Below are 26,304 nucleotides of genomic sequence, written 5' to 3'. Positions count from 1 at the left end.
TTATGATGAGATTACTGGTTCTGTGGATGAAGGGAAAGCAGTGGATGTATTGTTTCTTGACTTTAGCAAAGCTTTTGACACGGTCTCCCACAGCATTCTTGTCAGCAAGTTAAGGAAGTATGGGCTGGATGAATGCACTATAAGGTGGGTAGAAAGCTGGCTAGATTGTCGGGCTCAACGGGTAGTGATCAATGGCTCCATGTCTAGTTGGCAGCCGGTGTCAAGTGGAGTGCCCCAGGGGTCGGTCCTGGGGCCCGTTTTGTTCAATATCTTCATAAATGATCTGGAGGATGGTGTGGATTGCACTCTCAGCAAATTTGCGGATGATACTAAACTGGGAGGAGTGGTAGATACGCTGGAGGGGAGGGATAGGATACAGAAGGACCTAGACAAATTGGAGGGTTGGGCCAAAAGAAATCTAATGAGGTTCAATAAGGATAAGTGCAGGGTCCTGCACTTAGGATGGAAGAATCCAATGCACCGCTACAGACTAGGGACCGAATGGCTCGGCAGCAGTTCTGCGGAAAAGGACCTAGGGGTGACAGTGGACGAGAAGCTGGATATGAGTCAGCAGTGTGCCCTTGTTGCCAAGAAGGCCAATGGCATTTTGGGATGTATAAGTAGGGGCATAGCGAGCAGATCGAGGGACGTGATCGTTCCCCTCTATTCGACACTGGTGAGGCCTCATCTGGAGTACTGTGTCCAGTTTTGGGCCCCACACTACAGGAAGGATGTGGATAAATTGGAAAGAGTACAACGAAGGGCAACAAAAATGATTAGGGGTCTAGAGCACATGACTTATGAGGAGAGGCTGAGGGAGCTGGGATTGTTTAGTCTGCAGAAGAGAAGAATGAGGGGGGATTTGATAGCTGCTTTCAACTACCTGAAAGGGGGTTTCAAAGAGGATGGCTCTAGACTGTTCTCAATGGTAGCAGATGACAGAACGAGGAGTAATGGTCTCAAGTTGCAATGGGGGAGGTTTAGATTGGATATTAGGAAAAACTTTTTCACTAAGAGGGTGGTGAAACACTGGAATGCGTTACCTAGGGAGGTGGTAGAATCTCCTTCCTTAGAGGTTTTTAAGGTCAGGCTTGACAAAGCCCTGGCTGGGATGATTTAACTGGGACTTGGTCCTGCTTTGAGCAGGGGGTTGGACTAGATGACCTTCTGGGGTCCCTTCCAACCCTGATATTCTATGATTCTATGATTCTATGATCACATGCTACTTTTCCACAGGATCACTGCCACATTCAGTGCACAAGATGGATCTGCTCTGGGGTTGAATCAGGGTTGTGGATGAAGGAGACTATCTTGTTTATTGTAGAAATCAGAAACGGTGTAGTGAACGATGCAGGGGATTGCAGGAAGGGAAAGGATGGTCTCATGCTTAAGGCAGTTGAATGCTACTCTGGAGAACTGGATTCGATTCCTGTCTCTGCCACAAAGTTCCCTGCTTGTCAAGTCACTTTGGCTAAACTTTTCACAGGAGGTTACCAAGTGCATATGCCTCATTTTCTGGATGCCCAACTTGAGACACCTGGAACCTGATTTGCAGAAGTGCTGAGCACTTGTGGCTGCAACGTGAGTCACCGGGAGCCGTGCTCTGAACGTAAGGTACCATGAACACACGACGAGACCACCACCTGGTCTGACAGGAGTGTTGTGCAGAGAAATCCAGGCGCTCCAATACTAAGGCGATAAGCACCATATAAAAGCGCATGAGAAAATTAATAATTTTATCTCCAGTATAAGGGTTGGCATAATGTGCAATAAATAAGGGAAGGGCCACATGAACAACGAGGACAGAAAGACATATTGCATCCGGTGCACCAAATGAGGCAGGGGTCATGTGGGAAAAACATTACCTGGCCATGTATCTCAAGAGTGCCATAATGCATATGCACAAGGGGGCTGAATTAAAAGTGCACAGGAAACCAAAGATAAGGCATTTTCTAACCTTTGAGTTCTTGACATTAGTTATTTGTTTATCTGTAGCCCATCCCCCTCCCTATACTTCAGAGCCCAAGCTCCAGCCTGAGTCGCAGTTTCAAAGAGCTGTCTACACAGCTATTTTTAGAGCCCTAGCACATGCCCCCACTATCCCTAGCCTGTTGACAATGGTTGGAAGGCTGGTTCCCTGGGCTCCAAAGCAGTGTGTAGACATAGGCTCGGTATTGTGTTGCACCCAGCACCCCAAGGAACATGGGTAAGGGACCTGAAGGAACAATCCCATCAATAAAGTGTTATTTTTCAGACGGAAATTTTTTTGTCTATGTTACAACTACTGTTGGCTTGAAACGTTTAAAGTTGAATTTCTCTCCAGTAATGCTCTTCACTGTTTTAATTTCACTGAGCGCGGACAATGAGAACAGAGAACAAAGTCAATCTAGATGCTTTCATTTCACGCAGCCTCATGCTGCTGCAGGAGAGCGGAGGTCTGCAATCACCACAGGGCAAAGTTTACATTGGAACAGAAGTGTGCTTATCTTCTTTGAATCATCACACGCGTTATAATGGCTTGTTACTTTTAGGGTTGATGCTAAAGAAACCGTGGTCCTTTCAGTTCGGCAAGAAATTCACAGAGGGGGGGTTTTCCCATTTTCCGGGCAGCTCTGCCATTTTCGCATGCAGTTTGACTGTTAAGTTGTCAACATCTCTCTAATGTTTAGTACCTTCCCCCACCTGGCAGGAGACCAAAAAAAGCCAACCAATACACACCCCCATCGAGAAGCTCTAGAGAAGCACACCCTGGGAACTCTGTGCACATTAAGCACATTTTGGGCAGCTGTGTTCACACTGACATGTGAGGTCCTGGTCTTGGAGGTGATGTCAGCTTAGCCATCGAAGATCTGCATGCGCAATAGCATTAGCTCTTGGTTCTCTGCAAAACCTGACATGCTGAATGAAAGTGGCCTGCTTTGTTCGCTCCATTTAGTGAGTGGTCTTGGAGAGAACGTGTACATTTCTCTACCAGCTCTGGAAGAGTTTCAAGCACTAATGAGGCTCCGTTTTGCCTTTCTGAGAGACGCGACCTCATCAAGATGTTTCATTCTTGGACAAACATCAGCATTCTTTCCACCGAGGCCACCCATGGGGGAGGGAGCAGAGGAAAAACACAGAAACTGGGCCGACGAGAAGATTCTTAAGGAGACAGATGCCATTTGCTTCCCATTCCAATTCCTGGCAGAATGACAAGCTCCTGACTGGACATGGCTCTGGAGCACTGTCAGGCATGGAGCTGCCTGTTCCACCCTTTTTTTCCTCACTCTGATGGTAGCTCCTATAACCTTTTGACCAACTAACTAAAGTGAATTAGGTGGCTGATCTGCCACTGTAGTTTGAAGGATGCACTGAGTACTCCCATAGTGCCACAAGATCTGAATTAGTGGGGTGAGGGGGAATAGCGCTCTCCTTCAATGCAATGAGGAAGAGAGGCCCCCCATGGGGAGCTGGGTCTTTCTCTGGCCCAGCAGTGGATATCCATGCAATTGCTGGAACAACCAAGCTTGGGGGTCTACATTTGGCTATTTACTAAGCATTGAAGAGTTAGGGGTGCCTAGGGCAAGAATCTCAGCTTGGTGATTAGCTATGCTGCCTGTCACTCAAATGAGAAGGGATCTGAAATTTCCACCTACCAATCAGTATCTGAGATGATAGATTCCCAGATCTTACTGGGGAAGCCCAGGTGATTGCATGTCCTGGATAGTCAGAGCTGCAATGCAGCGTAGCATTAACTGGGCCAGAGTTTCCTTAACAGCACAGGCCAGTTCAGTGCCCTCATCAAAGACGATAGCATGAAAGGATTAAATACTTGCTGGGCTTTTGTAGATTTTCTCAAGTGCCCCAGTACTGCACTACTTTATCCTAAGAGGTCTACAGCAATGGTCTGCAGAATCCAGTTGGAATGCCAGGTGAGATTCCCCTGTCAACAATTTAATGTAGACAGCAGACTTTGAAAGCCAGTAGGCAGGTGGGTGAGGTAACATCTTTTATTGGACCAACTTCTGTTGGTGAGAGAGACACGCTTTCGAGCCACACAGACCTCTTCTTCAGGTCTAGGAAGGGTATTCCCAGTCTCACAGCTCAATACAAGGTGGAACAGTGTGTTTAGCACAAGTAGTTAGCACATATTGTAAGGGACCATTCAAAAGTTGGTCCCATAAAATAAATTACCTCATCCATCTGTGACAAAGCTCTGTCCTTGCCTCCATGGATCCCACGTTTCCTGGAGGATTTCGCTAGCCTCAGAGGCTCACTGTGACCCTGCACATAACCCTTCTTTCTCTAGAGACAAGGGTCACAGTCTACTGAGCCATTTTCATCATAAGCCAGCGAGGGAGGTGAGGAGAAGTTATTCTTCCTTGCACAGTCTCTGTTGTCTCCCAGTCTCAGTGATTAATCAGGGGGCAAAAGGTGTGTGTGTGGGGGAAGCCCGAGCCCACCCTCTACTCCAGGCTCCAGCTCAGGGACCCTAATAGTATCAGCTACGGTGGCTGACCTTTTAGAAACATTACCCGTACAATTCCCTGGGCTACTTCCCCCACAGCAGCCCTCGCTTCCTCAAGCTCCACTTCACCCTTACCTCAGGGCCTCCTTCCTTGTGTCTGATATGATGTGTACTACTCAGCCTCTCCAACCGCACAACTTCTTCCCACAGCTCATGACATGCACCCCCACCTGACTAATTGGAAGGCTTTTAACTAGTTTCAGCCAGCCCCTGATTGGCTTCAGGTGTCCCAATCAACCTAGCCTTCTCCCTGCCTTCTGGAAAGTTCTTAATTGGCCCTAGGTGTCTTAATTGACTTGGAGCAGCTGCCATTTCACTTATCCTGGTTACAGGGATTTGTTTAGCCTGGAGCTAATATAGCTATCTCGCACTACTTTTCTATAGCCATCTGGCCTTGCCCCATCACACATCTTATCTCTCTAATATCCTGAGACCAACATGCTAAAGCTACATTGCATACAATAGGCAGGTAAGGAAGTCATGGCACCACGTCAGGGGAGAGAAATCGGTATCTCCTATAATTTCTATCACAAGGATGGCCCTGCTAGAAACCTCTTACAGCCCAGGGTTTTAGTGATGCCACCTGCCACACAATTTCCACCCCCACCCACAGGACTTCATAGCATAGGCTGCATCATGTTGGCAGAGATGGATAGGGGTCCTCATCAGAGCCTATCAGTGCTGGTCCTTAACGGTCTTTGGGGAGTGGAGAGCAGTTGCCATTTCTAAGCATTTAAGCTCGTTCACTCTGTGACTGCAGAGTCTAGCCCCCGGCATTCCTGACTGGCTGCGCGTGGACCCAGAGTTAGCTCGAATCCAGCGAGTGAGAGCAGAGGGGCAGTAAACATTACCTTATCGTTCAGGAGGGGTTTGATCTCTGTCAGCTGCACATCCTGCAGTTCATCCATGGCAACGGGTGTAGAGTTGTGTAATCTGCAGAGTGGCAAATCAGTGACCCTGGAAAAGAAGGAGAGGACAGGCTTAGAGATGATGACATTTCAAAAGGATCCTCCTCACTGTGACCGATGGCTATGCTTACAGCACAACTACTAGGACACGCTAATCCTGAAACCTCCTGGCTTTGTTCCCAGTGCAACATGGTACATCTACAACACAGTGGGGAGAGCAGCTTGGTTGAGTCACACACCGAGAGACCTCCCCACACTGCAGGGAACCCCTGCTAGGAATCTCTTACCAGCTGAAACCTGTGCAACACACTGGCCTCCCCACACACACACACTTCATCAGTTCTCATGCAGGAGATGTGCAGGGCACACAGCTCGGATGCTGTAGTGCTTCCCACTTGTGCAACAACACAGAATTTAACCTAGCAGGAAGATTACAGCCCTGAGTATGTTGTATGGATCTGCTCTTTTAGTGGCACTGGTGCTTTAAGACTGCTCCGCTCGACAAAAACCAGCTGGGAAACAGTACTTAGAAGGGATAATGGAGCAGACGCAGTTCCAGTTGTGGCTGATCTGGGATTAAGTCCCAGCAGTCTCTGACTAATGCCATCACCATTTCCAGTGGCACCCCACACTATTCAGCTTAGCCAAGACCTGACCCACAAAGAGTAGACGGAGGAACTTCAGTAGAACCTAATCAAGCTTCCCTCCTCAGGCAGGGACTGTGTTTTTGCTGTGTGTTCATACAGCACCAAGCACAATATGGTCCTGGTCTATGATTGGGGTCCTCAGAAACTACCACAATACAATTAAACCACCATCCAGGTGAACGAACAGCACAATGGCAGATGGAAATCACTGGTGACAAATGCAAAGTAACACACACTGGAAGGAATATTAAATACTCCCACACATGCTGGGTTCCGTACCAACTATAATCACCGAATAAGACCTGGACATCATTGTGGGCAGCTCAGTGGAAACCTACGGTCAATGTGCAGCAGTGATAGAAAACCACTAACATGTTTCCCTGGATCTGCAATTTCTGCATTAGGATGAGTTGGGAGATATTTTAAGACACATTTACACTACTTCTATGCTACGAGCTGGCGTGTGATTCCCAGCTTGGGTACACATACTTGCAATAGCTCCATGAGCACTAGTGTGAGTATAAATAGCAGTGTAGCATGGGCAGCGGCAGTGCAGGCACAGCTGATTTGTGCCATGTATGGACCCACCATTTTCTGGCACAGCTCAGCTGTGCCTTTGCTGCCACTGCCCATGCTACCCTGCTATTCAGGCAGTCACAGGACAGAAAGACGGGTCATGGGTTACAGATTGTTGTAGGTTTCAGAGTAGCAGCCGTGTTAGTCTGTATCCGCAAAAAGAAAAGGAGGACTTGTGGCACCTTAGAGACTAACAAATTTACTTAATAAGTCATAAATCCAGTGTCTGTTCAGTCCATGAGTTTTAGAGTCTAGCAGAGTTATGCATTTAAGCTTGCAGGTTTGTCTTTTGAAAGGATTGTGCAGGTGTCCTTTCAGGTCAGACTGAGTGATCGGTTTATGAAAAGTGTTCACCTATGACTGATAGGGTGTTTTTATGTTCTGTCATTTTCCTATTTCCTTCAACAGCCCTCTTTTTGTCCTGCAGAGGTGTTAACGGGCCACTCTATCTTGAATGGTCCCTCACAATATGTGCTAACTATTCATGCTAAACAATCTGTTCCACCGGGCATTTTGCTGTGATGCTAGGAGTACCTTTCCCAGACCCGAAGAAGAGCTCAGTGTGGCTGGAAAATGTACGCTGCAAACAGAATTGGCTGCCCATTTGGCATTACATCATATTACACAGATGTGCCTACATGCATCTGACCAATCTACTGGATGAGCAAGAAGCTAAAATAATGATTACAGCTCACTGTGATCTTTCTCAGTTCTAAATTGGATCACTCCCCTTGCCCATCCCAGACTTGATCATCCTGTATTTCTGGTTCGATATGATGAGGCTTGCGATTAAGCTGTGAATTCAGTCTCTCCGTGCATGGACGCAGGAGCTTACTCTGGGTCTGGTTGCAGCAGATTCTTTTCATACTCAAATAAAACAGTTCACGTAGCACACACGTAAGTAAGGCCTTGTCAATATTACAGAGTTTTGTCAACACAAGTTACGCCGACGATCAAAAACTGCTATGATTACATTGCTTCCGCATGTTCACACAACCCTCCTTGTGTAGGCAGAGCGCGTCCACAGTATATGGAGAGCAGTGCATTGTCGGTATCTATCCCACTGTGCTACTCACCACCTTCTGCAGCTTGGAGTTGTGGGAATGCAGAGTGGATAGCAGTGCATCATGAGTGTGGGGTCAACAGCCCATGATGCAGTTTTTTTCATCCCATCATTTCATGGGCTTCCGACTGCGTTTCACAGCATTTTTCAACAGCCCGTTTACTGTGCACCTGCCATCTCTGTCTGAAAGCATCAGATCCTACTCTGCTCTCTGCTGCTGTGGTCACTGCTCTGAACACATTGTGGCTGGTCATGTAGTATATCATGAGCTCCCAATGTGAACAGGAATCAGAGATGCCTGACCAGCTGTATGCCATGGAAACAAACACCACCAGATTATTTTTGACATTCACAGAGCAGCTGCACATGGTGGACCACCACTTTTGGGCTCAGGAAACAAGCATTGAGTGGTGGGATCACATTGTTATGCGTGAACTTTTGGACGCGCAAAGCCACCTTCTGGAATTGTGTGCGGAGCTTGCCCCAGCCCTGCAGGGCAAGGACACCCAAATGAGAGCTGCCCTCTTCGTGGAGAAGCATGTGGCAATCAACATGTGGAAGCTGGCGACCCCAGACTTCTAGCGGGGGGTTGTGAATCAGGTTGCAGTGGGGAAGTTTACCACTGGGGCTGCATTAATGCAAGTGTGCAGGGCCATTAATCACATCCTGCTACAAAGGACTGTGACTCTTGGCAATGTGTGTGAAACGGTTGATGGCTTTGCGGCAATGGGATTCCTAAACTGAAGAGGGGTGATAGATGGCAGGCATATCCCAATTTTGGCCTTGGACCATCTTTCAATGGAGTACATCAATAGGAAGGGCTACTCCTCTATGGTATTGCAGGTGCTTGTGGATCACTGTGGGTGTTTCACTGACATCAGTGTGGGATTGTCCAGGAAGGTGCATGATGCACGCATTTTCAGGAACACCGGTCTGTACAGAACGCTGCAAGCAGGGACTTTCTTGCCCGACCAGAAGATTCCAATGGGGGATGTTGAAATGCCCATAGTAATCCTGGGAGTCCCAGCGTACCCCTTACTTCCATGGCTCATGAAGCCTTACATAGAAAACCTGGACAGCAGCAAGGAGCGCTCCAATAGGCTGAGCAGGTGCAGAATGACTGTAGAATGTGCCTTTAGCAGGAGGCTAAGGGTGAAAAGTTTCCCTGGGGTGGTGCGCAGAAGCAGATCGCCTGATACCAGGGCTATTAGAGGGGCACAAAAGGGAGCTGTTCGAATCAGGGAGGCTTTGAGGCAACATTTTGACAATGTGCACCAGTAATGTGTCTTTCTATACAGCACTCTGCCATGCTTTGTTAACCTGCTGCCTTGCATGAAAATTTTAATGATTCCTGACTGTGATTTGTAGTTGGCAAATGATCAAATTGCAACTGTGTATTAATGCCAGCAGCAAGCCGTGTGTAGGAGACAAACAAAGATTGGCTATCTTTCAGAGTACGTTTTTATTAAATACCAATTAACACCACACACAAAAGGCTTGGTGGAGAGGGAGATAACAATGAATGGTAGTGTATGCTCTGACAGCTGTGTTAAGTCCAGTTATAATTTTGGAAGCTGTCTGAAGGGGTAGAGTGAATGGGGTACTGAGACGGGCTGGGAAGTTGCAAGGAATATGTGTGGGGAGCAGGGCCGTCCTTAGGCATAGGTAGCTGTGGAGGGCACCTGAAAATTTGGGTCACCCCTAGGCCTTAATGTCCACCCTCCCACCTCTTCCTTTCCCTGTTCTGACCCTTCCTACAGGCTGCCAGACCTATTAGCATAACCCTGAAACTGTTAAAGAGCCATTCAAGTGGTAATGAAGCCATTTAACAGGAATTTGCCAACCTCCAGTTATATACTGTCAGTTTCTGAATTTACTGACAAAAACAGTTGTGCATGACTGTAATATTTACTTAGAACATGTCAGTCTACAGGACTTTATTTTAAAATTTGCTTTAAAAATATTTCAATAGTGTGTTGCTGAAGATTATAAAATCACATCTCTAAACAATCCTTGCATAGTTTTTAGATGCACAATCTGGGTATCCATCTTTAGCCTTAAATGCTTGGATCTTCAGACATAGCTTTTTAAATAAATCCTTCAAAAGACCACCCTTATCTAAAATACAAATGCGAGCCCAGGCTGCCATCAGGCATAGGGGCACCAGTTTAATAATACTGCATAGGGCCCCATAAATCCTAAGGATGGCCCTGGTGGGGAGTTTGGGGAGGGCATGGAAAGCAGTTCTGTATCAGCTGCAGAGGGGGCTGAGAACACATGAATTCAGCCTGCAGTGTGATTAGAGACTTCAACATCTCCATCTGCTCCTCCATCACTTTTATAATCCGCTCCTGGCCCATTAATATTCACTCCTGACTCTCCTTTCTGTCCTGTCTGTATTAAAATAAAATTATAAAGTCTCTCTCCATGCCCTGCATTCCTGTTTTTCAGCCTCTGAGGACTGGAGCATCTCTTGAAACATGTTCTCCTTACTTCTCCTTGGTTGCTTCCTTATCTGGTGGAAACACTCCGCTGGTGTGTAGGGGGTTCCCCTGAAGGCCACATCTGCATAAACACAAGAAATAATAAACAGAAGCATGATTGTTAGTGCACGAACAGCACCAAATTATTATAGTAAGATGCACCTCTTTTTAAATATGAATCAGTTTCTCACTGTTCCTTTGCAAGCACACAGCTTGGTGAATGCCCTCAACATGGGGAGTTCAGCCCGGGGAGGGAGACAGGGTCTAGCAGGTTTTTTAAGGGGATCACTTGCAGGTGACTAGGGACACTATTGTAAATTCTGCCACCACTTTCCACAGGCAGAGGTCACTGCTGCCGATATCTCACTCCTGAGGGTAGCAAGGATGCAAGCAGGCATCTCCTGCATGCATGCGGCTTCAGATCAGGTCCCTATGCTGTTTGCCTGTGAGCTGCTTTGGTCCCTGTACAAATGACTGGTGATTGGTGCAGGAAATTTCCTACAATGGGGGAAGAAAGCAAGCAGCTCTGCGGAGTAACTTTCAGCAGAGCATTGGCAAGTACCTCCAGGAAAGTTTCCTAGAGATTTCTCTGGAGGATTCCCCTGAAATCTCAGTGTGCATTAACACACTGTTCCGCCACACTGTTTAGCTGCCCAAAGCACACTCCAACACAGCTAGTCTTGTACATATCTATCCCGTCACCCACTTCTAGAATATACAAAGCAAAGGACAGCTCTACCTCATATAACCAAACAGCATCAACTCAAAAAGATCACTTACCAGAGCTCTCCTCTCCTGCGTCAGCAAGCCAGAGACGGACTACTGGGACTGGCTAGACCCCTCCGGAGTGGAAAAAGAGGTCCTGACTCACTGCACCATTGGATGACCCTGCCGTGGGCTCCCCATCATCCTCCAATTCGACCTCCTTATCCATGACTTCATCCTTGGGATTTAGTCCGCTGTTTGCTGTCTCTAGCCCCGCTGAGGTATCCACGGAGCTCTTGGTGGTGGATGTGGGGTCACTGCCGATAATGGCATCCATAACCTAATAGAAGCAGCCCATCTTCAGCGCAGCACCAGAGGGACAGTTTGACTTCCTTGCCTTCTGGTACATTTGCCTCAGCTTCTTCATCTTCGCACGGCACTGATGCGTGTCCCATTTGTAGCCCTTATCCAACATGCCACGAGAAATCTGACCAGGTATTGAAGTTCCTAGGGCTGGAGTGGAACTGGGACTGCACAGCCTCCTCTCCCCACAGTGCCAGCAGATCCAACAACTCAGGTGTGCTCCAAGCAGGAAAGTGTTTGCTGCATGGAGCTGCCATGGGCAGCTGGGAAAATGCAATGTGAGAGCTCCATGCTGACCAACAGGAAGTGGAATTTCAAAAATCCCCAGGCCTTTAAAGGAGAAGGGGCGGATGCCTGTGTACCTGGGGGCAGGGCAGTGGAGTTCAAACTGCTGACCTGAGCAATCAGGACTGGCATTGTGGGACACCTCCTGGAAGCCATTTACAGTGACATAAGCAAACACAGTGTCTACACTGATACTTTGTCGATATAACTTTGCAGCAAAAAGCTCTATGCCTCTTGGCAAGGTAGTTTTATTTTGTCGGCAAAGCAGGAGCGTTTTGATGGCAGAAGGAGCACTGTAGTGTGTACACCTCCACTGTTATGTTGACAAAAGCAGACTTTGGTCGACAAAACTCTATGGCGTAGACAAGGCCTCAAATCCTCACAATGGTTCTGCCATTTCCCGCTCACACAGGTATGATATATGGATAAAACAATACCCAAGTTAAAAGAATTAACAAGGGAATGCATCCCCTCCTGATTGCTACTAGGGAATTGGGGATGAGCTGTGATTTTTATTCTGACGTTAACGTCAACATGAGAGGAAGCAACTCATAAGCCAGAAGCTGCCCTGCAAGACACAGACAGTCTGGCAGGTCATTTTCATGATGTCAGCATAGTGCTCTCCCTCCTCCCAGAGCTAATGCCCTAGCAACAATAGAGAAGACGTAAATCAGCACAAAGATAGAAAGATTTTATTCCAGTTTAATCTCTCTGCAGAGCTGCATTAAGAAAATCCATTGCCCCACTCTCCTCCTGCTGGCCTATTAGTCCTGTCCAGGGCACTCCCCCGCAACACAAGTGGTTGGAACAGTCTCACAAAGTGCAAAAATCCTGTATGTTCTCGTCAGTTCTGCCTAACGAAGGATTAGCTCTTATCCAGGCGGCCTGGATAATGAAAAGAGGGGCTGGACTATCAGCAGATGCACTGCAGGCTACGCCCTGCTAGCTGAAATTCTGGAAAGGAAGTATGTAGAGTACAAGACCAAGAAAAATTAGATTGTACACAAATCTGATCACCCTCCACTTCCATCCTGCAACAGAATAAAGGGTCCTGCCCCCAGGATTTTACACACTCCAGCTGATGATGATCTGAAAGCAGAGCCAGAATGGGTGAAAGTTACAGGAGCTGAATGGGTTTTGAGAGGACAGCAGAAGGTGATAGACTGCCCTTATATCAGGAGACAGGTTTCAGAGTAGTAGTCATGTTAGTCTGTATTCACAAAAAGAAAAGGAGGACTTGTGGCACTTTGGAGACTAACAAATTTATTTGAGCATAAGCTTTCGTGAGCTACAGCTCACTTCATTGGATGCAGATATCAGGAGAGTTTACTCCCTGCAGCTGGCTTACTCTCCTCTGAAGGAGGATGTCCTTTGGGCCAGACACTGGCAGGAAGGGAATGCTGACAGGACCCTTGGAAGCTCTCCCATTCAGCAGAATGCTCCACGCCACTGTGCTCTGACACCTTAGAGCGACTGCTCTGGCGGCCGGCCAGGCAAAAGGCTTTAATGCCACCTTGGAAATCTCATTACCGTTGGACTCACAGTCCTCCTGACCGGCCTAGATCTGCTGCCACACAGACAAGGAATGCAGCTGGTGCAGAGTGGACTCTTGAGGCAAACGTTCTACATGCCACAGATCATGAAGAGGTGTCTTCCCAGAGTCTCCTACGCAACCAAAGCCATGCACAGCCTGAAAACTTCTTTGCTTGGGTTCCTCCAACTGAAAATGCACTAAAAGGCTGCATCTGGGGTGGGAATCCACATCTGGTGGCTGCTCTGACTTGCTGGTGGAGCAGGGAAAGGCTCAGGAACAACTTGGAGACAGACTAATGTCGCCTGTAAAATGCAGATAATACTCCCTCTCTTGGTCTTGTCAACGTAGCTTGTAGCTTTCTGGGCTCTCACATACAGAACCTAGCTTCCCCCCAATTTCAGATGCTAGATGCTACTGCAATACCGGTGATTAACAACAACAAAACACTGATGTTAGCCTGGTAACAATTCACCTCCTATTCTCCTATTGTTCCCACTGCCTAGCATTAAATAAAAGTGATTTAACTTCCAAAAAACAAAACAAACAAACAATAAATAAAATTAAAGTTTATGAGCCAGCCGGCAGCTCTTTGGAAAATTAATCCAGCACTTCACAACTGTAAACCTATCCATGCTGGGCAGCAGGCTTCCCAAGGCCCAGTATTTAGTATGCAGCAGGCTGAGAACCGTACAGATCATCTCCTCAAAGGGTAGTGGGGTCTAGGATCACCTGCCTGCAGCTGAAGAGGCCGACAGACCCAGTGTGTCCTTCAAGAGCAGTGCCAGTGACTAACAGGTACGGTTCTGTCTCCTACGCAACTTGAAGACCCCTTGGAAAGGAACTGCAGACTTTTTTGCCCAGCACAGACTTCGTGTGCTCACACAGAGTTAATGCAGACACTAGTATATCAAACAATATAAACACATATAGCCTTGAACTGCACTCTCAGTGAAAGTTGGTTCTCATATCCCACTTCCTCCCTGTCATCTAAGTGACCAACAATCAACAAGCTAGGTTATAACATTAACCTTAGAGTACATTCAATATGACAGCAAAGAGAAGTGTCCAAAAGTGAGAGAGACACTCAAGTGAAAAGGAAGAGCTCTGCAGAAGGCAGGGTGCAGCCAAATCAACAGGTTCGTATGGAATGATCTACATATACATTTCTCTTTGTATGACTCAGTACATGTCCTGGGCAATTGCTCTCTACACTTGCATTTGCACACAGATGACTATCTCAGGAAACAGAGTAGCAGCCGTGTTAGTCTGTATTCGCAAAAAGAAAAGGAGTACTTGTGGCACCTTAGAGACTAACAAATTTATTAGAGCATAAGCTTTCGTGAGCTACAGCTCACTTCATCGGATGCATTCCGAAATTCTGTAAGTTAAATTCTGTAGCTCACGAAAGCTTATGCTCTAATAAATTTGTTAGTCTCTAAGGTGCCACAAGTACTCCTTTTCTTATCTCAGGAAACTCCTCCTAAACCAGTTTTTCCTTCCCAAAGGCTTCTTGGAGACTTGGATAGATCTGCACTCTTTGGAAATGGGTTACACAAGCATCAAGACAAAGTCACCTGGTGGATAAATAATTGACAAGGGGCCTGGAGCTTTGAGCAGGGGGACAGGAAAGTCCTACAGGGGCAAGGGGTGCAAATACCCTCTTGCAGACATCCTCAAAATCAAACAAGCCCTCAGTAAATCAGATCCTCGCTGCTGATAATAAGTGGAAGCTCCATTATCCCGCCAGAGCATTAACAACACTCCCACTGAGGGCTTGCTTATGTGGAAACAGGAGCCAAAATCATGCATGTACAAGCTACTTCAGAATAAGAGTGTCCTAAATAGACAGGTAAAATTTTCATTTAAATTATACCGAAATAAAGAGCTCTTATTCTGAAAGAAGTGCGTACACCCACAGAACACCACCAGGATAGCTGCAAGTGCGAATTACAACCCTCTTAGTTATTTTAACTCCAGTTTCTGTGCAGACAAGACCTCAGAGTGCTGTTCCTCACTCAGAATCAGAGGCCTGAAACACTCACTAGCCTCTTGCAATGCACCTGCTTTAACATTCTCATGTATCACGGAAACAATCTCCCAGACACCACCGGGAAGAAAGGAGATAATTACTTTCCAGAGTCAGCCACTCTGGAACAAAACTTTGAGCTCTGCTGCTGCAAGTCCTTTTTCATTCATCATAACCCATCCAGAGCTTCTAATTTACCCACTCCACGACTTGTCACACTCCTGCCTTTACAAATTACATTAGACTGGTCACATCTCTCACAGGGACAATTCTTTAATACAGTTACCAAGCAACGATGCAAAACATGTAAAAGTTACTTCTGGGAAAATGTATACTTCTCTCAGGAAAAGATATTACCTCACTTACCTTGTCTTCCATACCCTGCTTGTCAGCTACAACACTGCTTGTCTTTGACTGCCAGCTTAGCAGAGACTATGTGCCTTGGGAAGCCTGTTCTTTAGAGAGCGTGTAGGGTCAAAGCTGTAAAACTGGGTTAGTCTTCCAAAGGGCTGCTTACTCTCCCTTACAGACTTGAGTAAGCAGGTCTTATGGATATGAGAAGCCAAGAAGACAGTTCCTTCCAAAGGGGATCTGGGAGCGGAGATGGGACACAAGGTGAAAACTAGTGTTTGCAGACTGAGCAAGATACTCGGAAGCCTGCTCATTTCCTTGCATCCTGGTCATTTACTCAGCATTCACACTGCTGCAGCCTTGGAGAGGCCCTTCCTCAATTTTTATCTTCTGCAGAAAAATGTTTCTCCTGCACAGTGCCTGCCTTTGTTCCACACCCTGTTTTTGAGACACTTATTTCCAGTAGTTGTTCATATAGCTCCTCTAGACCCCTTTGATTATGCACACCTTAATCTTGGAACATTCCTCTTTTTCCAAGTAATAAAACCCTCATTTATAGTCCTGGAGACCCTTTATTATCCTTGCTGCCCTCTGCTTTTTCCTCAGTTCTTCACTAATTCTCCTTGAGCTGTCATTAACCATTTATACAGGCCAGTCCAAGTCCTAGTCCTATATTTATACATGCAGGTTGACAGTAAACCTTTCAGCTAGGGAGACAAGGGTCCAAATTTCTTTTTCAAAGTCTAAACGCTCAACCAAGTTTGCTCCTCCCTCTTTATGCCCTAGCCCCTACATTTTTGGTGTTGTACCAGCTATGATGACTGCATATTCTACCACATTTCCAGTTTCTTGGCACACAAGTCAAATTGTCAGCATTCTGAGAGAGAACTGAAAAACTCCATCTAATCACTTCAGAACAATTGTTATACACAACAACTTCTTAAAGCATGAGGCTCTGGCTCCTCTAATTCATGGATATGGCCAGGCAAAGAAGAGCGAAGTCCTGAGGGATAATTCAAATGACTTGAGCCTACGTAAGATGTACATTTAGCAGCTATTTGAAGGAAAGTGGTCATACTTAGCTTGGAATCACTTTTAGAATTTGACAGTCAAACAGTGCAAATCTTAAATGAATCAAACTGTACCATGGCATCTCTATGGATAGAAATTCCACGCTTACATAATAAGAGTATAGCAATAGTACTGACCACCTAACCAGGATATGATGGTGATGATTGTGATTGTGAAATGCTCAGGGAGATTAGAGAAGCTATAAAAATAGAAATCTCAGTAATAATGAGGGATTTCAACTATCCCCATTTGTTACATGTCACCTCAGGACAGGATGCAGAGAAAGTTTCTAGACACCACTAATGACTACTTCTTGAAGCAGCTAGTCCTGGAATTCTTGAATTAGTCTGAAGTGAAGCACAAGATCTGGTCCAAGAGATGAATATAGCTGAACTGCTTGGTAATAGTGACCGTAGTGTGTGTGTGCGTGCGTGCGCATGTAAAAGTAATACCAAGGAAGCTCACCACAGTCGTATTTAACTTCAGAAAGAGAACTATACAAAAATGAGGAAGCTAGTTAAACAAACAAACAGTCATAAGAAGGTTTCAGAGTAGCAGCCGTGTTAGTCTGTATCCGCAAAAAGAACAGGAGTACTTGTGGCACCTTAGAGACTAACAAATTTATTAGAGCATAAGCTACAGCCCACTTCATCGGATGCATAGAATGGAACATATAGTAAGATTACACACACACACACACACACACGTAAGTTGGAAGTTACCATATAAATTGTGAGAGGCTAATTAGTTAAGATGAGCTATTATCAGCAGGAAAAAAATTTTTTTGTCATGATAATCAAGTGATCATAAGAAGGAAATGCTTGCAAGCTGCAGGGAAACATTTTAAAAACACCTAATAGAGGTTCAAATTAAATGTATACCCTAAATATTTAAAAAAAATGCCACCATGGCTAAACAACAGCGTAAAAGAGGTGGTTAGAGTCATCCTTTAAAAATTGGAAGTCAAATGTGACTGAGGAAAATGGAAAGGAGCATTAAACTCTGGCAAGACAAGTGTAACAGTGTAATTGGACAGGCCAAAAAAGAATTTGAACAGCAAGTAACAAAAGACTCAAAAACTAACAGCAAAAATATTTTTAAATACACGAGAAGCAGGAAGCCTGCGAAACAATCAGTGGGACGACTAGACAATCGAGGGGCTAAAGGAGCACTCCAGGAAGAGAAGACCATGCCGGAGTAGCTAAATGAATTCTGTACATCGACCATCACTGCTGAGGATGTGAGGGAGATTCCCACACCTGAGCCATTCTTTTTAGGTGACAAATCTGAGGAACTGTTCCAGATTGAGGTGTCAGACGAGGTTTTGGAGCAAATTGATAAATTAAAACACCAATAAGTCACCAGGCCAGATGGTATTCATCCAAGAGTTCTGAAAGAACTCAAATACGAAATTGCAAAACTACTAATTGAGGTACGTAACCTGTCACTTAAATCAGCTTCTGTACCAGATGACTGAAGGATAGCTAATGTGATGCCAATTTTAAAACAGGTTCCAGAGATGATCCTGGCATTTACAGGCTAGTAAGCCTGCCTTCAGTACCGGGCAAACTGGTTGAAACCATAGTAAAGGACAGAATTGTCTGACACATAGATGAACATGATTTGTTGGGGAAGAGTCAACACAGCTTTTGTAAAAGGAAATCATGCCTCACCAATCTATTAGAATTCTTGGAGTGGGTCAACAAACATGTGAATAAGGGTGATCCAGTGGATGCAGTGTACTTGGACTTCCAGAAAGCCTTTGACAAGGTCCCTCACCAAAGGGTCCTAAGCATGGGATAAAAGGGAAGATCCTGTCATGATCAGTAACTGGTTAAAAAGACAGGAAGCAAAGGGTAGGAATAAATGGTCAGTTTTCAGAATGGAAAGAAGGAAATAGCAATGCCCCCAGGGATCTGTACTGGGACCAGTGCTGTTCAACATATACATAGCTTATCTGGAAAAAGAGGTAAACAGTGAGGTGGTAAAGTTTGCAGATGATACAAAATTACTCAGGATAGTTAAGTCCAAAGCAGATTGCAAAAAGTTATAAAAGAGTATGACGAAGTGGGAATGGTCTTAATATTTTCTCTGAATACTGTGTGAGTGCCTCAGTTTCCCCATGGCATTTCTTAAGTATCTAGGTGGTGGGATAAGGGTGTGTGATTGTTGCAGAGCCCTAGAGGGCCAGTGTGATGGTGTCTGCACAGAGAACGGCCGACACCCTGTCTCCAGGCAACTGATGGCCAGGGCCCCTCCCCTGCAAGATGAACAAAGAGATCACATGGCCTCCTGGCCCAGGAAAGAGACAAAGGCCAGAGGAGGGGCTGGAGGGGATTTCAGTTTGGAGCTCTCTGGGTAAATGGAGGGAGGCCCAGATGGGGCTCTGGGCTCCCTGGCCCCCAGGATGGACCTGACTGAGGGGTCCTGTATCCTGTACCTACAAGCTCTGTTTTAGACAGAGTTCCTGTCATCTAATAAACCTTCTGTTTTACTGGCTGGCTGAGAGTCGCATCTGACTGCGGAATTGGGGTGCAGGGCCCTCTGGCTTCCCCAGGAGCCCCGCCTGTGCGGACTTGCTGTGGGAAGCGCACGGAGTGAGAAGGGGATGCTGAATGCTCCGACGTCAGACCAGGAAGGTTGAATCTGCATAAGCTTCTTGCCCTGGAGACAGTATGCTCATAGAGATGAGGCATGCTCCTTCAGAGTCCTGATTGGCTTTGTATAGAGTAGTTCCAGAGCAATGCCCAGTGACTCCGTGACAAAGAGGATCTCACAAAACTGGATGACGGAGCAATAAAATGTGAGATGAAATTCAGTGCTGATAAACGCAAAATAATGCATACTGGAAAACATAATCCCAACTATACATACAAAATGATGTGCTCTAAATTAGCTGTTACCACTCAAGAAAGATTTTAGAGTTACCATGGATAGTTCTTTGAAAACATCTGCTCAATGTGCAGTGGCAGTCAAACTGAATGTTAGGAACCACTAGGGAAGGGTTAGAAAAGACGATCAAATATATAATGCCACTAAATAAATATATGGTACACACACTCCTTGAATACTGCATGAAGTTCTGGTCACCCCATCTAAAAATATATATATATATTAGAATTGGAAAAAATATAGAGGAGGGCAACAAAAAGTATGGAACAGCTTACATCTGAGAAAAGCTTTAAAAGACTGGGACTATACAGCTTGGAAAAGAAATGAGTAAGGGGGGGGATATGATAGAGGTCTATAAAATCATGACTGGTGTGGAGAAAGTGAAGAGGGGAGTGTTATTTACCCCATTCACAGAACACAAGAACCAGGAGTCACCGAATGAAATTAATAGACAGCAGGTTTAAAACAAACAAAAGGAAGTACTTCTTCACACAACGTTCAGTCAGCCTGTGGAACTTCTTGTCAGGGTTGTGAAGGCCAAAACTATAACAGGGTTCAAAAAAAAGAACTAGGTAAGTTCATGGAGGATAGGTCCATTAATGGCTATTGGCCAAAATGGTCAGGGATGCAACCCCATGCTCTGGGTGTCCCTAAGCCTCTGACTGGCAGAAGTTGGGACTGGACTGCAGGGGATAGATCACTTGATAAGTGCCTTGTTCTGTTCATTCCCTTTGAAGCATCTGGCATTGGCCATTGTTGGAAGAGAGGTTACTGGGCTAGATGGACCATTGGTCTGACCCAGTATGGCTGTTCTTATGACACTTTCATTCTCTAAGAGTGGGAAATATTACATTGCCGCAGAGTGTGACAGAGTGCTGAGCAAAGGGTTACTGATTCAGCCCTCTGTCATGCCAGCTCCCATTTAGGATAATAAATTAGAGGTGGCTGGAGATAACCTGGCCTTAATTGGGGAAGCAGAGACAGCTGCCGCCTAATTAGCCTGAGGCTGTATAAAAGCTTCAGGGCAAGGAAACCATGGGAAGAGCAGAAAGGGAAAAGGCAGGGAAAGGAAGCGGGGAGGTAGCTCTTCCCTTTCTTTTGCCCGCAGATTGTGAAGGACCAACTATACATGGTGAAACAGTGGTGGGAACAAGCTTGTGAATAAACTGCACCAGTGGATACTAACCCCAGAGTCTCAGAGTGATTTGGTGGACTTAGCAGAGCCAGAAGACAAGGGGGCCCTGCCGCATTCCGCTACACAGAGAAAACACCTTTTAGCCATCTGTTTACACTAATAGTGCCTGACTACAAGACTGCTTAAACAAGGAGGCAAGAAAAATGAAACAATACTCTCAAAATCTTTCTGTGATACCTAAACTATCACCAATGGGTGACACTAAGCCACATTGAAATTGGGGGGAGGGATAGCTTAGTGGTTTGAGTATTGGCCTGCTAAACTCAGGGTTGTGAGTTCAATCCTTGAGGGGGCCGTTTAGGGATCTGGGGCAAAAATTGGGGATTGGTCCTGCTTTGAGTAGGGGGTTGGACTAGATGATCTCCTGAGGTCCCTTCCAACCCTGATATTCTATGATCCTATGAAGACACCTAACCTAGAAAGATATCCTATATCATAGAATACTGAATCATCATAGAATCACAGTATCATAGAATTCCTAATAGGAGTATCCACAGAAAGAGAGACTTTTTGGAGTATAAATCAGAAGAATTCCAGGTCAGAACCCTCACTTCTGACAATAAAACAAGATTTGGATCATTGTCAAATGCAGTAAATTAGATGCTGTGTTGTAGTTACCAAAAGTGAGACAGCATTTTCTGGCTTCGTATTTCTGCCCAAGGCCTCTTTTAGAAATGGCAGAGAAATAGCTCCCTCTTTGATAAGCTGTTCCCATCACTGTGAATTAAATCTGCCATGGATATTGTTATGCATGACCATGAAGGTGCACAGCTCCCAGCTGGCATAGCACAGGTGGGTGCTCATGATAAAGTCAAAATCACACACATCTTCCTTGTGATCATCTATGCCCTCTCTTACTCAATTGCAAAATTTAAAGCCAATGATTGAATTATCCAATAATGGCTCAAAAATCAAAATAATCCATTGAAACATTTCCCCCCCACTTTCACACTAAAGACCACCATGACAGAACACAGCCTAGGACCCATTGGGAGGGGCTCCCCTTGGTTTCTTGGCAGTTGATTCAGTAACCAGATCAGAATGCCACATTTTTGTGGAACCAATCCTACAAAAGGAACATAACTTAAAAAAACAACACTTCTGCCTGAAAAGATTTTACCTACTCCAGAGATCACTGCAACTGAAAGATTAAACCAAGAATATTTTACGGATATGGCTTACTCTGAGCACTTGACAGCACTGTGTCGAGTCACTTTCAGTTTCCCCTTTTATTTGAATGGACACAGTAATGGAGGGGGGCTCTAAAAATATAGGCAAAGGTTATTCTAAAATCACACAAAATAGCAGGAGCAGGCATAGTGCCTGAAACTACATTATGCTCATTCTTTTAAACTGACTCGATTTTAGTTTCACCCCATCTGTTTAAAAACTCACACTTGTGCCAGTTATGACTCAGAAACCAGAAGTTTCAGAACTCCAATATATGGAGAAAGTTTCAATTTAAGCACAGCCACCCAGCCTGACACACTGCAAGGGCCCAGCCCCAACATGTCAACTCTCTTTCATGGGACATAACCAACTTGAAATCTAATCAGCTTAAAAAAACAGAAGGGAAACAGGGCCACAGCCAGTCAGATACACCGTGTAAAGCAATTTCCCCCCCTCTAAACTAAATGTATAGGAATCTTAGGTGCTACCTGTAACATCGTTCATACTGGGATAGAGCTGGTGTCCCTCTGATGAAGACTTGCTTCTTTTTCAACTGGTTCCTGTCAGTTTGTTGTCTAGATTTACAGCTGAACTGATTCCTACTTTGTTTCAACTGCCTTCCCTGATAACTGACTGTGAGTTCTTTTGTTTTTGAAGTAAAAGCCCAGCTGAAGTGGAAGGATGCCTCCCTTTGAGTAATGCCCCACATACATAATTTCTTCCTCCTCCCTCTCTCTTTGAATAGGCCCAACTCTCCCAGTCTTTCTCCAGAACAAGCTTTTCACCCCAGGCTTGTTCCCCAACCTCACCTAGCCTCTAAATAATCTTTTTTCTTGAGTTAGTGACAGTACTAAACAAACAGTTGTCGCTGTCAAAGGGCTAGCTGTACCTGTCCCCTTTCTTATTTCTCAGTGCACCCCCTCTGATGTCAGGCAGAAAAAAAAGTGCAGATCAGGGATAAATATACTTGATGCTTTAATAGGGCCAATTTTACAAAGCTGAAAATAGTTGCAAGCCAAATCAGCTGGGAGGAAGAATTTAATCAGAAAAATGTGGATGATAATTAAGAATTATTTAAGATCACCTTACTAGATGCACAAAAAGCCACAATCCCACAACCACGGAAGAAGGATGTGCTGGTCAAAAAAAAAAAAATCCTGGTTGAGAGGGGAAGTTAGGGCAGCTGTAAAAAATAAAATATAACAAATGAAAGAAAGGGGAAGTTGATAATAATGAATATAAATCAGAAGGTAAGAACTGCAGAAAAATGATTAGGGAAGGAAATGGACATAAGGAGAAGTCTATGGCCAGCAGAGTTAATAATGTAAGACAGAGTTTTTTAGATATATTAGGAACAAAAGGAACCCTGACAATGGTATTGGTCCATTACTAGATGAAACTGGTAGAATTATCAATAACAATGCAGAAAAGGCAGAAGTGTTCAATAAATACTTCTGTTCTGTATCTGGGGAAAATACACATTACATAGTCTCCATATATGGTGATAACACTCTTGCCATTTCACTAGTATGTTACAGAGAAACTACTGAAGTTAGACATTTTTAAATCAGCGGGTGCGGTAAACTTGCTTCTAACAGTTTTAAAAGAGCTGGCTGAGGAGCTTGCTAGACTATTAATATTGATTTTCAATAAACCTGGGAACACTGGGGAAGTTCCAGAGGACTGAATGAAAGATAATGTTATGCCAATATTTAATAAGGGTAAATGGAATGACCCAGGTAATTATAGGCCTGCCTGCCTGACATAGCTGCTAGGCAAGATAATGGAGCAGCTGATACTGGACTCGAGAGAATTAAAGGAGAGTAACGTACTTAATGTAAATCAACATGGATTTATGGATAATATGTCTCGTAATCTCATAGAAAAAGAAAGTTAGTTTGACAAGTTTGGTTGAGTCAAAGCGGGTGAGGTAATAACTTTGATTGGACAAACTTCTATTGGTCAGAGAGACATGCTTTCAAGTTCTTCTTCTGGTCACAAAAGTGGGTACAGTAATCAATATGACATCACCGACCTTCTCTCTCCAATATCCTGGGATTGACATGGCTACAACAATACTGCATACAAGTTTGGTTGATAAAGGTAATGGCTGTGATACAGCATGGCCAGAAGGCAGCAGGAGAGTGATATAGGAGAGATATATAAGTCCCAGGATGAGGAGAAGCCATATTTCCTGTAGAGGGAAGAAAGGTTTCTATAGATTAATTAAAAGCAACTGAAGCCAATTAGAGCACCTGAAGTTAGTCACCTGATAAAACCCACCTACTTCAATCAGCCAGGGGAAGGAGTTGGAGTAGAGGAGAGTTTGGAGAAGTGCTGTGGCTGGCTAGAAGACCAAGACCCTAGGTAAAGAGTCACCTGGCTTGTGCAGAGGGGGCAGGAAGCACCACAAGCTGAAGAGCAGGAGAGGCAAGTAGCCCAGGGGAAGGAAGCACTAGTTCAAGTGGTTTACCGCTATCTCTAGGCCCCTGGGCTGGGACCCGGAGTAGAGGGCGGGCCCAGGTCCCTCCCTCTCCACTACCTTTCTCTGGGTTACTAGTGGGACAGTAGATACCCCAGTCCAGGGGCAGGAAACTGCACCCTGAAACCCCCCCCCCCCCAGAAGAGGAAGCATGGGACGCATCATAATCATACTAGCAATTTGCCACATGGCACTGACATAATGTACTTAGATGTCCCATGAAAATGGAAAATGATGGCCTAGGAAGGAGTACTGCAGAAAGGGAATTGAGGGTCACAGTGGATCACAAGCTAAATATGAGTCAACAGTGTAACACTGTTGCAAAAAGAGCAAACACCATTCTGGGATGTATCAGCTGAAGTGTTGTAAGCAAGACATAAGAGGTAATTCTTCCACTCTACTCCACGTTGGTAAGGCCTCAACTGGAGTATTGCATCCAGTTCTGGGTTCCACATTTCAGGAAAGACAGGGACAAACTTCAGAAATTCCAGAGAAAACCAATAAAAAATGATTAAAGGTCTAGAAAACAATGACCTATGAGGAAAGATTGAAAAAAAATGGGTTTGTTTAGCCTGGAGAAGACAAGACTGAGGGGGAACATGAAAACAGTTTTCAAGTACTGTACGTAAAAGGTTGCTACAAGGAAGAGAGTGAAAAATTGTTCTCCTTAACCTCTGAGAATAGGACAAAAAGCAATGGTCTTAAATTTACATATGGGGAATTCTGCGCATAAAATTTTAAAATTCTGCATATTTTACTTGTCAAAATAAAGCAATAAAATCACATCAGTTCCAATTATTTTGGAAATTTATTTCAAAATGCCTCTCGGCAAGTAACAATTCAGACAACAAAAAATATTTCCCCATGAGAAGAGAGTTAAAGAAACCCCTACGACAACCCAGTTTCTGTTCCTCTATTCTTTGTTGAGCAAGCAGTCTGGATGTGTCACACGTGCCAGCTGGGCAAATCTTGGGGGAAAGCTCTGCCCTTCTGGTCTTTTAGTAGATCATCAGTTTTTTGCCCTGCTCCTGTAGGGTTACCATATAGACATTCCCAAAGAAAGGACACTGTCAGGGGAAGGGGGGAGCACAGTTGAGGGTTGTTGGAGGGGATATCTGAGGGTGCTAGAAGGGTGTGTGTACTGGGAGGGGGTATTTGGAGGTGGTGGAGAGACCTGCATCCCTTTTCCCCAGAGCCCAGGGAAAAACAGTCTGAGGCTGGGTCCCTGGCTTGATTGAAGTTTCCTGCATGTCACCTCCTTCCTTCAAGATGGGCTGCGAACTGCAGCTGCTGGGAATCCTCCAGCTCCCCCTCCCCCTGGCAGCGTTCTCTATTTGCGAGCTGGGGAGCTAGGCTCTGCAGGGCCCAGCAGCCCCTAATGGTGGTCAGGAGCTCTGCAGTGCCAATTCTGTGGGGAAAATTTAAATTCTGCACAGAACATTAATTCTGCACAAATTCTGCATTGCATAATTATGCAGAATTCCCCCAGGAGTATAAATTGCAGCAAGGGAGGTTTAGGTTGGACATTAGGAAAAACTTCCTAACTGTCAGGGTAGTTAAGCACTGGAACAAACTGCCTAGGGAGGTTGTGGAATCTGCATCATTTGGAGGTTTTTAAGAACAGGTTAGGCAAGGACCTGTCAGGAATGGTCTAGTTATTACTTAGTCTGCCCTGAGTGCAGGGGACTGGACCGGACTAGATGACATACTGAGGTCCCTTTCAATGCTACATTTCCATGATTCTATGATTCTGTAGGGCGTTTGACTTGGTGCAACACAGCATTTAGATTTAAAAAACTAGAAAGATATAAAATTAACATGGCACACATTAAATAGATTTACAACTGACTAGCTGATAGGTCTCAAAATGTAAATATAAAAACAGGAAATTGTCATCCTATGGAGTCTCACAGGGACTGGTTCTTGGCCTTATGCTATTTAAAAGTTTTATCAATAACCTGGAAGAAAACAAAATCATGACTGATAAAGTTTGCAGATGACAAAAATAGGGAGTGTGGTAAATAAGGAAGAGGACAGGTCACCGAT

The 26,304-nt window shown here is 45.1% G+C and overlaps 1 protein-coding gene across 6 annotated transcripts in view; it reads right to left on the bottom strand.

The window, feature by feature from the left end:
* The window catches only part of NDRG3 (NDRG family member 3), a 126,320-nt gene that overhangs the window by 52,654 nt on the left and 47,362 nt on the right, over window positions 1-26,304 (bottom strand). For 3 of the 6 annotated variants that reach the window (XM_038369729.2, XM_038369727.2, XM_043495683.1), the window contains 2 exons: window positions 10,195-10,266; window positions 5,359-5,464 (listed from right to left, as the gene is read on the bottom strand). In XM_038369729.2, the coding sequence (XP_038225657.1) occupies window positions 5,359-5,415 (57 nt within the window). In that variant the 5' untranslated portion in view covers window positions 5,416-5,464; window positions 10,195-10,266. Of the gene's footprint in view, window positions 1-5,358; window positions 5,465-10,194; window positions 10,267-26,304 lie in introns of those variants that run through there. The other 3 variants (XM_038369726.2, XM_038369728.2, XM_043495681.1) reach the window with 1 other exon arrangement.

Source organism: Dermochelys coriacea, chromosome 13 (assembly GCF_009764565.3).
Source record: "Dermochelys coriacea isolate rDerCor1 chromosome 13, rDerCor1.pri.v4, whole genome shotgun sequence".
Taxonomy (NCBI): Eukaryota; Metazoa; Chordata; order Testudines; family Dermochelyidae; genus Dermochelys; species Dermochelys coriacea.
The sequence above is the reverse complement of the archived record's forward strand: the minus strand, read 5'-3'. Positions and strand labels throughout refer to the sequence as shown.